At 53.0% G+C, this 14,846-nt stretch overlaps 4 protein-coding genes across 4 annotated transcripts; 2 read left to right on the top strand and 2 right to left on the bottom strand.

The window, feature by feature from the left end:
• Positions 1-435: 435 nt before the first annotated feature.
• Positions 436-2,418, bottom strand: QC762_117720 (uncharacterized protein; the record flags this gene model as incomplete). Its single annotated transcript, XM_062886206.1, has 4 exons — positions 1,414-2,418; positions 1,085-1,355; positions 842-1,029; positions 436-786 (listed from the first exon to the last, which is right to left on the bottom strand). Exons 1-4 carry the CDS (start codon positions 1,678-1,680, stop codon positions 436-438), a joined length of 1,077 nt encoding a protein of 358 aa, XP_062749263.1. The 5' UTR covers positions 1,681-2,418.
• Positions 1,921-4,087, top strand: QC762_117710 (uncharacterized protein). Its single transcript, XM_062886205.1, has 3 exons — positions 1,921-3,116; positions 3,168-3,223; positions 3,314-4,087. Exons 1-3 carry the CDS (start codon positions 2,326-2,328, stop codon positions 3,859-3,861), a joined length of 1,395 nt encoding a protein of 464 aa, XP_062749262.1. The 5' UTR covers positions 1,921-2,325; the 3' UTR covers positions 3,862-4,087.
• A 135-nt stretch (positions 4,088-4,222) lies between these two features.
• Positions 4,223-6,747, top strand: QC762_117700 (uncharacterized protein). The gene is made up of 5 exons (XM_062886204.1): positions 4,223-4,844; positions 4,895-4,935; positions 4,986-5,160; positions 5,281-5,620; positions 5,694-6,747. Exons 1-5 carry the CDS (start codon positions 4,603-4,605, stop codon positions 6,678-6,680), a joined length of 1,785 nt encoding a protein of 594 aa, XP_062749261.1. The 5' UTR covers positions 4,223-4,602; the 3' UTR covers positions 6,681-6,747.
• A 173-nt stretch (positions 6,748-6,920) lies between these two features.
• QC762_117690 (uncharacterized protein) lies at positions 6,921-13,908 on the bottom strand (the record flags this gene model as incomplete). Its single annotated transcript, XM_062886203.1, has 9 exons — positions 6,921-9,807; positions 9,869-11,033; positions 11,098-11,591; positions 11,644-11,818; positions 11,882-12,653; positions 12,718-12,843; positions 12,898-13,156; positions 13,212-13,357; positions 13,414-13,908. The coding sequence occupies 9 exons, from the start codon at positions 13,906-13,908 to the stop codon at positions 6,921-6,923; spliced, it is 6,519 nt and encodes a 2,172-aa protein (XP_062749260.1).
• Between the last annotated feature and the right edge of the window lie 938 nt (positions 13,909-14,846).

Below are 14,846 nucleotides of genomic sequence, written 5' to 3'. Positions count from 1 at the left end.
CGGGTTGATCAATTTATAGACACACTCAAAAAACCTTTGACCCCACTTGGACTACATGGTTACTTTTCATAGCACACGCTTGGTGTTATCCATGCCAGATATCTCTATTCTGTGTGTTTGCCTTGTTCAAAGGCATGCAGCTGTTCGCTGCCAAACCCAACAAACGCCCAAGTGTCACCCTCCCCCGCCCTTTCAGCATTAATGTACAAAGCAGACAAAAAACAGACCACTCCTTCTCCTCACCTCAGGGGTATCACTCGTTTTCATTTTTCTCTACCCATACTTGCGTGCCTAAGGACGGCGCCTTGCGTCCTTGAGGCGGCAGCGACGGCGAGATGTTGCTGCCGTTGAAGATTGAAAACTCTTTCTCCAATTCCCATCTCCCAGGGCTGTTTATACAAATCCTCCGTGTCGTCTTGACTGTTGATGTCTTTCCTAAATGACATCCTCCATCTTGATGTCCTCGTCCTCTTCGTCGCTAATGTTGTTATCGGGTGGTGGAGCTGCCGCACCGTCCTCCGGCTGCGCCGTCTTGAGCATGCTCTTGTACTCTGCCTTTAACTCCCAGTGGTTGGCAAAAGACCCAGAACGATGAAGCACAGCAATCTTCTCGAGGGTCTCCCGCAAATAAACCTCTGGCTGTGGGATGACGGCGCGGATAGCCTTGATAGACCAGAATCTGTGGCGGCCGAAGCATTCGGCGATGGCATCGAGGAGCTGGTTCTCGGGCCAGCGCGCGGTCTTGTTCTCCATCTTCTTGGCCTTGGTGGGTTTCTCGGTAACTTTCTGTGAGGTTGTTAGCGATGCGGCAAGTTAAAGGGGGCCATCGAAGAAAACATACGAGATATCCAGCCCACTCCTTGTCTCCAGACAAGCCTCGAGGGTTGGTACCAGCCTCGTACACCTTGACTTCCTTCTTCGTTTCTTGCGTCTTCTTCGTGCGAGAGAACAGAAATCTTTCGGTCTCGGGGTTGGCGGCGGGCGTGCAAAGTACTTCGTGCTTGATTCTGCCAGCAATTCTGGTTTTCTCTGCAAACAAAGGTTAGCAAACAAAAACCTACAAGGAAAGAGCGGGGCTGCTCACTTGGAATCGCCTTCCGCGTATATGGGCCGCTTCTTCTCCCTCGGTCCGACGACTCTCCTGACTGCTTTTGCTGTTGTTGACGCAAAAGATGAGCCGGGATACCGGCAGCCAACGCCTTTGCCCTCTCCTTATTCTTGGCCGCATAGCTACCTAGATCCTGCTCGGTGAAGACGAAGGTGTTGTGAACGTCGGGGTTGTGGACATCGAGATTGTACTCCTTGGGAAGTTCTTGATGTGGCTGAATGTTAGAGTGAAGGAGCATCTGGAGTTGCTGTTACCACAAGATGTCAGTAAAAGTGCGAGAGACAGCGCAGTAGAGGGACACCAACCATTTTGCCGTCCTTGTTCTGGAACTGTCGAATCTTGCCAATTTCGATCTCGTCATCGTCATCCAATTTCGACCAAGCTTCCCATAGATAACTGGGGAGACGCGCCAGGTACATCCTATCGTACGTGTCGGCAGAGTCTTTAAACTTGTCGTAGAACTCGAGATCGGCCGACTCGTCAAGCAGGTCCTCCATGAACGGCGAGCCGTTGGCCGCGTCGGGCTCAGCCTTGACTGGCTTCTGCTCCTCGGTCTTGATAAATCCAGCCATGGCTTCTTATGATGTAGTTGGAATAATCGTGTTTGCTGCCTGCGGTGAGATGTCGCAAGAATTGATGGTCTCGAATGTCGAGACAAAGAAGATGCTTGAATTCAAGGACCTGCCTGGCCAGCCACTGAGGTAAGCACGCGCTGCTGTAGTGGTAGCGGTAGCGATGAAAGTGGGGCGGTTCTAGCGGCTTTTGTCTGCTGGGAATCCCTGGACAAATGCGGATCCGAGATCAACGGATCGGGTTGCTCCAAGCCTTGTTATCCTCGACTCTCCAACAACAGCCTTTTTCACATCGCAGTAAAGCTCCCACGCAGCAAAGTATACTACGGCTACTCTTTGAAACTTCCAGGGCTTATCATCATATTTCGTGCTCTTATCAGTCTCGCGCTCGGTTGATGACGCAAGGCCAACGGCAGTTGCCACTAAACCCCGAGAACCCATTGGTCGCTCTTAGCGCCATTTGGCTGGGCCACAATTCCCCGCTTGCCCTGTGCACCGATTTCTTTCCCTCTTCATCCCACTTGAATTCGCATTCTCGACCATCATCGCAACTTTGCTTTTGCGTACAACTTTCGACTCTTGCTGGTACTGGCCGCGGATTACCACAGCCTTGAAATATACGCTACACGTGATACCACCGACAACATGTCAACCTCCGCCGAGGACCGCGAGGTCATGGAGAGGATCGCTCGCCTGGCCAGTCGCGTTAATCGACACAAGAATCAGCAGGCCGGCCTCATCCCTCCCCCGCCCTTCCGAGCCCAGCACCGTATGTCCATCGACTCGAAGAGTGCCCGCCGCACCGATATTGATATTCCCAAAGATACAGGGTACTACCGAGGATCCCACCGCGGACATCCGTACCGTGGTTACCATGGTGCCCCGAGGCCTGTCCATCGTAACAGGACTCTGGTTTTGAATGGCGCCTCTCCGTCAAGCAGATCTGTCGACGATCTCGGAGCTTCATCAGATACCTCTACCAGTTCTTGGGTCCACAAGAATGACCGCCATCTTCAGATCATCAACTCCTCGGTCTACCAGCAGGAAGCACCATCACGTCGCCAGGCAATGGAACAAACTCGGCAACAGCAACTCGCCGCGAAAAACAGACAAGAGCGCGCCATGTTGATCAGTCATCTCAACCGATTGGCAAACAATGGAGGCTATGAGACAGCTAACCATCAGAAAACCGCCGGCAAATATGTTATCACCGTTGACGGCATCCAATTCACCGTGACGAAACAAGGCAGCAAGCTTGTCAAGGTTCCCGGTGCGTCAAGCTCACGTTCAACTGGAGACGGAGAAGTCACTTATCCCAGCGCAGGCGATGGAAACTCGGCAAAGGCAACCCCCAGGATGGCCGTGGTTGGCGGTGTCAAGTTTTACAGAAGCAAGAACGGCAACCTGTATCGGCATGGCGTTGTCAAGGCCCAGCGGTATGTCTTCCCGAGCCGTCAAGTGTGACCGCTGACTTACAGCATATCCAGGCAATCTGGCACCGTGAAGAAAGTCAACGTGCCTTGCAAACAGTTTTCGATGATGGGTAACTCTATATTCTTCGACCGACGCCGTGGACCAAGTCACCCTGATTGGTGTTCGGTAAGCCCAGCGAAACGATCTAACATGCTTGTAGGCTCCTGCGCCAAAGGCCCCCAGTGCCGGTATACCCACGATCCCCATAAGGTTGCCATCTGCAAAGACTTTTTGCTGGGCGGCTGCCCCAACGGCGATGACTGCGATCTCTCCCATGACCCCACCCCCGAGCGCACCCCAGCCTGTTTGCACTATGCTCGAGATAGCTGCACCAAGTCTGATTGCAAGTATGCTCACGTGAAAGTGTCTACAGCTGCCCCCGTATGTCGCTCCTTTGGCTTCTACGGCTACTGCGAAGGAGGTGCAGAATGCCCCGAGCGGCATGTGTTTGAGTGCCCCGATTTTAGCAACACAGGCACGTGTAAAATCCGGGGTTGTAAGCTCCCCCACCGAGAGAGGGCAAGCGTCCTTCGCAAAGCGTCGAGCTCCAAGAGCGAAGACGTAGAGATGGAGGATGTTTCAAGCGACGACGATGGGGAGTCTATCGACGACTATGATGTGGACTCGGACGAGGTTGACGAGTTCATTGGCGAGGATGAGACTGGTGGTCTCGATTTCACTGAGCAAAAGGACTTCATCGAACTATGATGACGATGCGTGCCTTGCGGTGCTCTGACTGATACGTTACACCCGCCATTTCTTTTCTTTGCAATTTGTTCTTAGCAGGCATCGATACCCTTTTGTTTTTTTGTTCTGTTCAGGAGAGCCTGGAGTTACCCGTCAACGACCTCGAGTCGTGACGATGTTGGATTATAGAGCAAGAAAAAGCAAAAGTACATAGCTAAAGAGGAATTGAAGAATATTTGTACCAGACTTGTCTCCAACTACATGTGGCAAGCTTGCTTATTCCCGGCTGTCTGTTGCCGGCACGATATTGACTGCCGAGTTTTGATGGATCGAGGGCCCCTCACCTCCTCATTACTCCGCACGACTATGAAGGTGGTGGTGACATATCACTTGTCACGCACTGTTCGGCACAATGATGAGGAAGCATTTTGGGCTGTTGGTATCCCAAGCATATAGGACCACCCACAAGTTCCATTGGTTGCCACACCATGTTGGTTATGGGGACGCATCAATAGTTCGATCGTGTTTATGTGAGGGTCACCGGTTGTGTAACCTGTGTACCGAACCTAACTGTCGGATATGCTTCTGCGTGTTGGGTGTTGGTGGTGGATATATGTAGGGATATATGAGGACACCCACTCAAAGGATGGAAGTCTAGTTTATATAGATGGTGTCTTGTGCGTTGTTGATTGTATTGTTACTTTTGTCGATGATCTCTACTCAAGGTACCTTAGTTTGTTTTGAAACCTTCTATATCATACAATGACACTCTCTGCGGAGCCTAACGGGTTGAATGGACGTGCCGTCAATGGCAATGGCGTCAATGGTCATGAGCCTAGGCCTTTCGTTTTGAAGGATACACCTGTTGAAAATCTCCGTCCGCTTCGAGTTATCGTTGTTGGCGCTGGATTCTCCGGGATACTGGCTGCGATTAGGATCCCCGAGCGACTGAGAAATGTGGAATTGGCGGTGTATGAGAAGGCGGATGGTGTTGGGGGAGTGTGGTAAGTCCTCCATATACCTGATCTCAAGTTCTGTTGTCCAACAAGTCCAGGCATGCGAATAAATATCCCGGGGTGGCCTGTGATGTTCCTTGTAAGTCAGTTGCTCTCGTACCACCAAGAATGGCAGCCAACAAAAGACAGCATACTCCTATCAGTACACCTTCGCCCCAAACCCCAACTGGAGCGCGCTTTATGCCCCTGGTAGCGAGATACGGGAGTATCTTGAAGATGTAGCTACCCGCTTTGGGGCAATGAGATTCATCAAACTCAGTCATCGAGTGGAAGGTGGTGAATGGGATAACGTGGCCAAAAAATGGTTTGTGTTTTGCCCCCTTTTCCACATTAGCACGTTAACACATTGCCCTTTCGCCGCATCAGCAGATTGACAAAATGCCCTCCCCTTCCGGTTCGATCACCTTACTAACGTTTGGCAAAGGAACGTCAAAGTCCACAATATAACAACCGGCGAGACCTTCACCGACAGCGCCAACATCCTCGTCACAGCCCGCGGCCAGCTCAGCGAACCCTCCTGGCCCTCCATCCCCGGCCTGGACACCTTCACCGGCAAAATAATGCATTCTGGGGCCTGGGACACGAGCTATGACTTTAGCAACAAACGCATCGGAGTCATAGGCAACGGTTCCTCCGCGATTCAAATCATCCCCCAGCTCCGAAAGATCCCGGGCACCCAGCTGAAATGCTTCATGCGCTCGCCAACGTGGATTTCTCCGGAATTCGGTGACCAAGGCATGGCAGAACTCGGCTTCGACCCCAAGGTCACAAAATGTATATCCATCGATCCCTCCCCCCTTTTGGGCCAGCTCTGATATGTTTCCAGTCTCTGAAGAGCAAAAATCCACCCTCCGCTCCGACCCTCAACTCTTCCTCAAATTCCGCAAAGTCTTTGAAGACCTAGGCAACACAATCCAGTCAACTACCCTCCTCTCCCACCCAGACCAGATCTCTTCCCAAGCCTTCTTCCACTCGTCCATGACAGCCAAACTCTCCTCCCGCCCCGATTTACTCCGGCTCATAATCCCCACCTTCGCCCCCGGCTGCCGTCGCGTAACCCCCGGCCCCGGATTTCTGGATTCCCTCCTCGAGCCAAACGTAACCGTGATCCCCTCCCCCATAACATCCATCACCCCCACTGGCATCGTCACCTCTCCCTCTTCCCACCATGAATTCGACGCCATAATCTGCGCCACCGGCTTCAACGTCGGCACCGCACCCCCCTTCCCCCTCTTAGGGCGCAACTCCCTCACCCTATCCCAACACTGGTTCCACCACCCCGAAACCTACCTCTCAATCACAACTCACAACTTCCCCAACCTCTTCTTCCTCTTCGGCCCCAACTCCGCCATCGGCTTCGGCTCCCTCACCAAAATCCTCGAAGCCCTAGTCGACTACCTAACCTCTTACATCCGCAAGCTCCAAAAAGAAGACTACGCCTCCATCGAGCCCAAACCCGAACGCGTTGCCGATTTCGAGTCCTACACCCAGGCTTACTTCAAGAACACGGTCTACATGGACAAGTGCCATTCCTGGTACAAAAGGGGGGATAGGATCGTCGGTCTCTGGCCGGGGAGCACGCTCCATGCTTTGGAGACGCTCAGGAGTCCGAGGTGGGAGGACTATGACTATGAGGGGTTGGAAGATGGGAATAATAGACTGGGTTGGTTGGGGAATGGGTGGAGTGTGACCCAGACTGTAACGGAGGAGGGGAAGAGAGGGGGTGATCCGAGTTGGTATTTGAATGAGGATGAGGCTGAGATCCCCAAAGAGGGGAGGCCGGAGGAGAACGAGAGGTTGGGGAGGAGGCCTTGGAGCTATTAGGGGTAGTTCATACCTACTGTCTTGTCACCTGGTTTTTGATACAATGCCCTCGCTCCTTCCCGTCCTGCTTCTAGGTTACTTCCTCTTTCCTCTTTGATGCTTTCCTTTCTGCTCCCCTCTTTTCACCTTTCACAACCATTCCAACAAACCAAAGTTATATATCCATTCTTTCTACATCTAAATCTATTAAATTCCCCCATCTCCAGCAACATCATACAGATTGACAGTATCATACACCCTCTACTCCCACCTACAAACCAACTCCTCCCTCACCTCCCCTCCTCCCTCTCCCCTGACACAAACAGCCGGCGCGACCCCCTCACAAGTCAGCGCCCCAACCACCATCCCTGGCCTCTCCATTCCCTCATACCCATTCACACTCCCCGCCAAAAAGTCACACCGTCTCCCATACGCCACAACCCCCTTATAGCTCGTCTCCAATCCCGATGTCCCATTCCCACTCATCACCCAATCCGGCTCCACACCGCCCATCCCAACAACCGTCCCGTTAACATCCCCGCTAAACCCACTAACCACAAACCCTCCCTTCGCATCCCTCTCCGAATAAATCTCATACACGGCATCAACATGCTCGGGATCCTCCGTCACCGTCTCCATCGACGATGGTGGTGAGGCAACTCTGTTGGCGCCACTGTCGGGCTCATCAACTGGGTTTGGCTCCAAGCCCCCTCCGCCGCCGGTATACTGCCACTGACAAGTCCCACTCGCACAACAAGCTGGCGAGTTCTTGGAGCACCCATCCCCGTTCTTGGGACAGTCACACTTGGGACAGGAGGCATTGTGGCAGCACGCAGGAGACTGTTCATCGCAACCAGTGTCGCCGCATCGGCAGGGGTTGCCACGGTCAAGCTTGCACTTGTCGTCACATTCCGGGGAAGGGGTGGGTGTGCCACCCCCGCCACGGGTGGTGGTCGGTTTGTTAGGACCCGGGATGTGGGTGACAGGGACGGGGTTGCCGGCGTTGGGATCTTTGGGGTCCATATAATCGGGCGGGATACCGGATGGCTTTGGTCGGCAGAAGAACCCGGTACAGAGCTTGCCGCCGCAGTTGTTGGACTGGCAGGTTGGGGAGGGTGTGGGTTTGGGCTGGTAGTCAATGGACTTTTCTGCGCCGGAGCCGCCGGGGGTAAAAGGACAGCTACCACCGCTGCCGGCTTGTCTCTTGCTGTTGGGTGGAGGTGCCGGATTGTTGCAGTTTACCGACTCACCAGGGTTCTCAGGGAGGGTGCTGAGCCGGTCAGGAATGTCTGGACAGGCCTTGGTGGTGTCCCAAGTTTGGCGAGTGTCATAATCAACGAGACAGTTCTTGTCTTTGACTTGGCCGTTCCAGATTACCGGCTTACTCTGAGCCAAGATGGGAAAGTTCTTTTCCCTCTGAGCGTTCCAGAAGCCATATCTTCGGTGGAAAAGCCGAATCAGTTTCTTGACATTGGCTGGCTCCTCGAGCTGCGTCTGCCACTTAGACGGAAGGGAGCGCCAGTAGGCCGCCAAACCCGCAACTTGAGGCGCTGCTGCTGAGGTGCCAGACGCCATATTTCTGGAATACTTGTCGCCTGCGGCGTTGGGGTCGCTGGTGCATGGGACGTTTTCGCCCGGGGCGAAGGTGGTCATGTAATTGGATGTCTGGCCCCTTGTGTATTCGATACCGATGTTTTGAGTGGCACCGACCACAATGAGGTTCTTTATCTCTCCGTAAGGGTTTCTTTTCTTGTCTGGACTGGCGAAGCGAGCTGGAAACCGGCTGATTTCCCTGCCCTCATCGTGTGCGTGGTTACCCGATGAAGCCACAAGCACAACACCCATTTTGTCCAGTTCGGTCAAGACCCAGTGGGTAGATTGGAGGGTGGCCGGAATGGCCTTTCCCGGAGGGTACGACCACGACATGTTGATGACTGCCTTCTTTGCGTTTCCCCTGAGATGAATATCTCGAAACGCGGCCATCAGATGGGCAATGCCGCGCTCGCGTACAAAGTTCGGGTTGAAATAGGGGTCATCGGTAGACCATAGCTTCGTCTCGAACCAAACACCTCGACACTTCTTGCAGATGCCCAGCTTCGCTCCGATGGCATATGCAGCGACACAGGTGCCATGAAAGGCGTCTGCCTTGTCGTTTTCGACGTCGTATTTGCCTCCTGGAAGCACGATATCGAGTTCACCCTGAAATCCCTCGGATGCCTTGAACTCGGGATGATCGGTCCACACCCTCGCCTCGCCCGTCACGTAGATGGTGTGTTCCGTGCTTCCTCCTTGGTCATCCCACTGATACAGATAGGGATTGGCAAGATTGCTGTAGTCGTATGAATCTGTACCCGCTTCTCGCCAGTTCCAGCCTTTGGGGAGCGACACGATAGATGACGCCCAAAAATTCGTGGCCGTAGTCGTGCGGGCTCTTTTGAACAGAGGAGACGCGAGCGACGTCCAACCGTCATCATCGTGAGTAATACCCTCGGAATGAGCGGGTAGCGCCATCTCACCATTGATATTCCCTGACCTGTCTGGCCCATTGCCAGCATTGTTCCAGTCTTGATAATAATAGGCGTCGTTCACAAAGGGTGAACTCTTCAACCTCTTCATGGTCTCCTCGTCTAGCAGAGGCACCCACCAGTAACCGACAATGTTCAACTCCGGGACGCCGATCGTCTCGTATTTTCCGGCATACGCGCTGAGCAAGGACGGAATATCGCCCGCGCTCTTGGGATCCTTGGGATACACAATGGCATTCTTGCCGCAGCCGTTGCCGTTGCCGTTCTGTCGTGGGTTCAAAAGACTGGGATCATCGCCGTCTCGGGCTTTTACTCTCGGCTTTGGCGTGCACGACTCTATCGCAGTCGACACAGTCCTCGTGTTCTGGTCCGTCACATCGCAGCCCCTGACCGTCTCGCACTGTCGCGAGGTGGCGGTGGCTGTTGTCCGGGTTGAGTCTTCTGCAATCTTGGTCACAGAAAAGATGGTTGTTGTCGTGCAGAGCGATGCCGACTTGGTGGTGCAGCTCGTAGGTTCGTTGGAGTATGTAAGTTTCCTGTCACGGCCAATGGTGATTTCTGGCCATGGCGGCAGTGTGCCTTCAACCTTGAAGGGAAACTTTATGAAGGGCGGCGGAGGCCCTCTGTTTTGCCATGTTAGTTCTCAGATCTCGTCTAGAGATTCGATATGAAGAAGCAACTTACGGAGGATAGATACCAGGCGGCAACGTCCACTTCCACCCCCCGATCTTGATATTATCCCAGCGAATGCAGAAAAAGAAAAACCAAAGCTTGCAAGATGTGAAAGTACCGTCATCCTCGGGCTCTGACTCTTCGACTTCTCTCTCCACGGGCGTGATCTCTCCAGGCGGCCACGTAGTCCACACTGGGAGAGGCTCGTCACTGGTTGTTGATTCCGAAGGGCCAGGTGTTGGCTCCGGGAATCGAGGAAAGTCCCAAACTGATGATACTGTGCAGTCAACTGTAAACACTCCCGCTGACGGTCCCAGAAACGTCACTACCTTTGTTGTTGGGCACGAGAACCCAAACTTGAACTCTGTCGGAGTAGGACAGTCTACCGTGAGAGTCATGCGAGGTGTGTTGAAGGATATCTCGCTTGACGGAGGACACTGGTATGTCTGTGGGTGTACAATGGCCGGAAATGTCAAGGTCGTGACCGTGGCCGCGGAGGCCGTTACCGTCGTCGACCACGGGGTGTGGAAAGCCTGGCCGACGCCGCCACTCGGGATAGGGCTAGGATTACCCCATGGTCCATCATACTCCCAGTCCTCTGGCGGACCGCGGTTGACATCAGGCCAGGGCGGAAGGAATACTTGACGGGTGGTGGTGCCGCCATTGCCATCAGGGAGAGGAACTCCAATGGGCGGGATCTCAACTCTGGGGGTCGCTATGAAGCCGCCTCCCCCCTGCCCTCGCGTGACGTTGACATTGGAGTAAGGCAAGCCACTATTTTTCGGGATGGTAATGGGCGGTACAGTGATAGTAATGGTGGTTGTAGTGGTATAAAAAGTCGTGATAACCTGTCCCCCGGGGCCGGTTGAAGAGCCCTGGCGACCGTATTCCAGCGATGTGGTGTATTCAGACGGAGATATGGTGGTGTCTTGGTCCAGGGTGCTCGTGGGTAATACGAGAACGCAAGGCGGCGAGCAGGCAGCCGTTGGTCTGTCCCAGATCTCCGGACCGACATATACAACACTGATATTGTCAGAGCCGTCCAAGGGAAGCCAAACACTGACCTCGGTGGTGAAGCCGCTATCTCTTGTTAGCCTGCTGATATTTCCTTCTTGTTGGGTAGCCGACGAATTTGACTTACCGTTGGTTAGATTCATTCCTAAAGATATTCGTGTCGCTAGGTGAGTGGCATCAGTATGAAGCTCGACCGCAACATCAGGTCCAACAGACTCACTCAATACCCGAGGCAATATTGACCGTCCCTACAGTGAAGAGGTTGAAGATGGCCACATTTTTCGACCCTTTGACTTCCAGAATCTTGTCCTGGCAGTCAAACGTCTCGAGACAGTCCTGATAGTAGTCCTGGAAGAAGCTGTACAACCCAGACCCGTGAATAGTGATGTTCTCCGAGTCAATGATGCGCAGACCCCAGCCAGCTTTACAGCTGTCCGTGGTGCATTCCAAAAACGACGGGTCTGCCGCCATGGGCCTCGCGCCATCGAATGGGTAAGGTGCCACAGGGTTGGGCTGATAGTAAGGCGTCTCCGACTGAATATGGCCGAGGTAGACGTTCTTCGCCTTGTTCAACTGGTACTGATACATGACGCAGTGTTCTGATCCAGTGCCATAGAACCATGTCGGCTCTTGGGACTCAATCAAGGTACATCTCGCGGCATAAAGACTGATCTGGTTGATGAGCTTGTCAGGAGAGTCATAGACAACCATGTCATTGTCACTGCACGTCAGTTAGTCTTGAAGTGTCCATCCGAAAATAGATCAGTACTCACTGGTCTGCTACCCAAACCCAGACGTTCTCAAAGTACCCCGAGGCCTGCGCAGTCACATGGAGGAGCATAGACGCGCATATGCATTGATCGTTGAAACCACCCTTGGGACAGTTGTCAATGTCAAGGTCAGTCCCTATGCCGCCTCCCACGCGCACATGCGAATCCCACATGCCAGCTATCAATATACCAAGGTTAGATTAGTACGGACATCGCCAGGTAGAAAAGGAGGAATCCTCACCAGCTCCTTGCTCATCCCCAGCAACATTCCATTCCACCAAAATTGCACCCGCCGTCGCCCCCTTGACCGTGAACAGCATGTCCGTAATCTCCATCGTTCCCAAGTCTCCCCTGTTTCCAACCTTAACCATCACCCTCGGGGCGTTCATATCAGCAAAGTAAAACCCGCTCCCTTGTATCTGCGACCAACTGGAACCAACCACTCTGCTGCCCGTGGGGATGAACACTGTCCCGCCCACCTGGTAAATACCTGCCGGGAAATAGGCAATCTGGCTGTTGGCCTTGGCTTTGAGCAAGAAGGCGTTGATAGCGAGGGTCTGATCGCCGGTGCCATCGTTCTTGATGCCTTCTTTGGTAGCAACAAGGAAGTTTTCGGGGCTAAAGTCGGCGTATTGAGGGCGAGACTTGGTGAACAGCTTCTTGTCGTCTCCCAACAACCCGGCGGCTTTAGAAGGGGCTTTCACGGGTCCGGTCTCGGATGACCCCTTGTCCCCATTGTAGCGACGGCCGTGGGCCCAGAGGTCAATGGTTGCGGTGTCAGATGTGCCGGAGAGAAGGGAGGGACCGTTGTCCACTTGAACGACTTGGGCGACGTTGGAGATCTTGACATTATCGAGAACGATGTTGGGGGATTGTTCGTGGGAGTTTGTCAGGATGCCGATTGGAGTGTTGGTAATGGAGGAATCGATGACCGAGATGGAGCCAATGCCTTGTCCTGTGGCTCCTCCACGGCCGCTGATGTTGAAGGCAATGGCGCTGTCTTTGACTTCAATCTGAGGTGGGCAATGTTAGTTGGAGAATGTCTGGAATGAGCCCTGAGGAAAGAGGGAGCCTTACCCCTTGCCAGTTAAACCCCCAATCCCAAATCATCTGAACGGCTGTCAGGCAGCCGTTAAACTTCAGGTTGCGTGCCGTGTATTGCTGAGACCCAGCACGCCAACCAACAGCTCCCCCATTGAAGGTCTAAAATAGTGGTGTCAGCTTTGTCACCCCGAAATCATTGCAACCGAAACATACCAGATCAGCAACAAAACCACCAGACCCGTTCTCGGTAAAGATTCCCACGGCAGTTGTCGTTTCATCATCCGTGGCTTTGGGCATGTTGAAGACCAAGTTCTCCAACGAAGTTGCCTGCGACACCTGCCAATGAATACCAGTGGGAACCAGGGGCTGGTCATTGTCGGCCGTGGAGATGGGCATCTTCGTCAGGTCAAAGATGAAGTTCCGGATCTGACGGAAGAATTGGTTTTGGTTGATGTACCAGTTTTGGCCGCCCCTAAATGGCGGTCAGTTCATGTGCTGGGAGCGAAGAGTCAAAGACATCAACATACCCTCCGGGAATATACGGATCAGCATCGAAGAGAGCAATTCCTTTGAACGACTTGCATCCCATGATGGTTGGTGGATCGTGCGGATCACCAATGAACTGTGAGTAGTATAGCTGGACAACGGGGCTGCAGATTTTGTACGTGCCCGGCTGTGTTGTGTCAGTCTCCCATCTTTTGATATCAGTGGTGAAGTCGAGATACTCACGGGGAAGTAGATGATGGCTCCCTGAGTGAAGGTGTTGCCACACTCCAGCCCACAGCGGTTGCCATCCTCTACGGCGGCATTTATGGCCTCTGAAGCATCGCTCTCACCAGTGTTGTCAGCACCGTAATCAGCAACAACATCACGGTAGAACTTGTAGTTGCTTCCGCCAGCATGCGGTTGTATTCCCAAGGGACCAAGTGTGGTAAGCCAGTAATCGGAAGCCCGCTTGTGAAGTGGAGCCGAGCCACGACTCAACAGAGTCCGGGTGTTGTTGAGATATAGGGCGCTATTTGAACCTAGAGTGCCATTGAGGTGATTTTGACGGCGGTCCCCGGCTCCGGGTGTTAGTCCTTTACCATAACCACCTCGAATGACTTTGTTGGCTCGGAGGTTGGACATGTATTTGGCAAAGCTCTCGCTGTATCTCCAGACTGGGCCATTTTGTTTGCCCTTGTCTGGTGCTACTCCATAATAATTCTTTTGGTTGTCAACCATGTAAGGAAAGTTGGCCTGAAGTGGTTAGTCAGAGGCTTCAAAACTGTCAAGAATGGTAGCCCTCACCTGGGGTCCGTATTCAGGTACATGTGGAAAGCGTTCTGGATCCGCATAGGTCCATTCTGCTTTCAGACATCTGAAGTAAAGAAACAGAGAAAAGAGCGTGCAGAGCAGCATCTTCACCGTTGTAAAGGAGTGACAGGTGAAGAGAGTTGCGGTGACCAAAAAGACTTCACAACATCATCGTATAGGGACAAGAGCTCCTTATAAGTGGCACGCAATGGGATATCTTGACGCTCAACCCTTCCCAGGCCAAATAATGGTTGGCACTATCACGACCTCACAAGAAACTGCCTTGGGCTATCATGATCCTGCCACAAGGTCTTCGGCCGGTGTATACTGATTCGGTACACATCTTTCGTGGCTAGATGAGATGGCTTGCCTTGAACGTATTCTGGCCCAATGGCGCCCTAGATTCAGTTGAGTCTATCACCCAATGGCTTCTCAGACCATCACCAACTTCAAAAAAGTCCATCTAACCTTCATTAGCAGTTGTTGTGGCAAATTGCTGCTTCATGCCCTGGGCTACCAACGGCCTGGCCACCTGACCGTAGTCATACACCCGGTAGGTGAATAGATCTTCCAAGCAATCTACAATGCTTGATTCAACTACAATTTCTGAAGTTCGGACGAAACCATGGGCCTCTTCTTGTTGGCCTCACATACTGGCCGTCTGCGCCATGTTCCTGCGTCAAGATGACCGCAGCTGTCCATGCATGGATGATCTCCAGAAAGACTAAAGAACCCACCTAGTATGGAAACAATTTGATAGGATTTCATTCGGGGCTGAAATCTTGGACTTAACCATGTCCCAACAGCTCGTAAATAACTAGAATGAATGACCAACGCTTGAAAATAGAGTCTCTTTGAGGTGGAAG

This window comes from Podospora pseudocomata (assembly GCF_035222375.1).
Source record: "Podospora pseudocomata strain CBS 415.72m chromosome 1 map unlocalized CBS415.72m_1, whole genome shotgun sequence".
NCBI classification, from domain to species: domain Eukaryota; kingdom Fungi; phylum Ascomycota; class Sordariomycetes; order Sordariales; family Podosporaceae; genus Podospora; species Podospora pseudocomata.
Note: the sequence above shows the minus strand (reverse complement) of the source record. Positions and strands in the feature narration are given on the sequence as shown.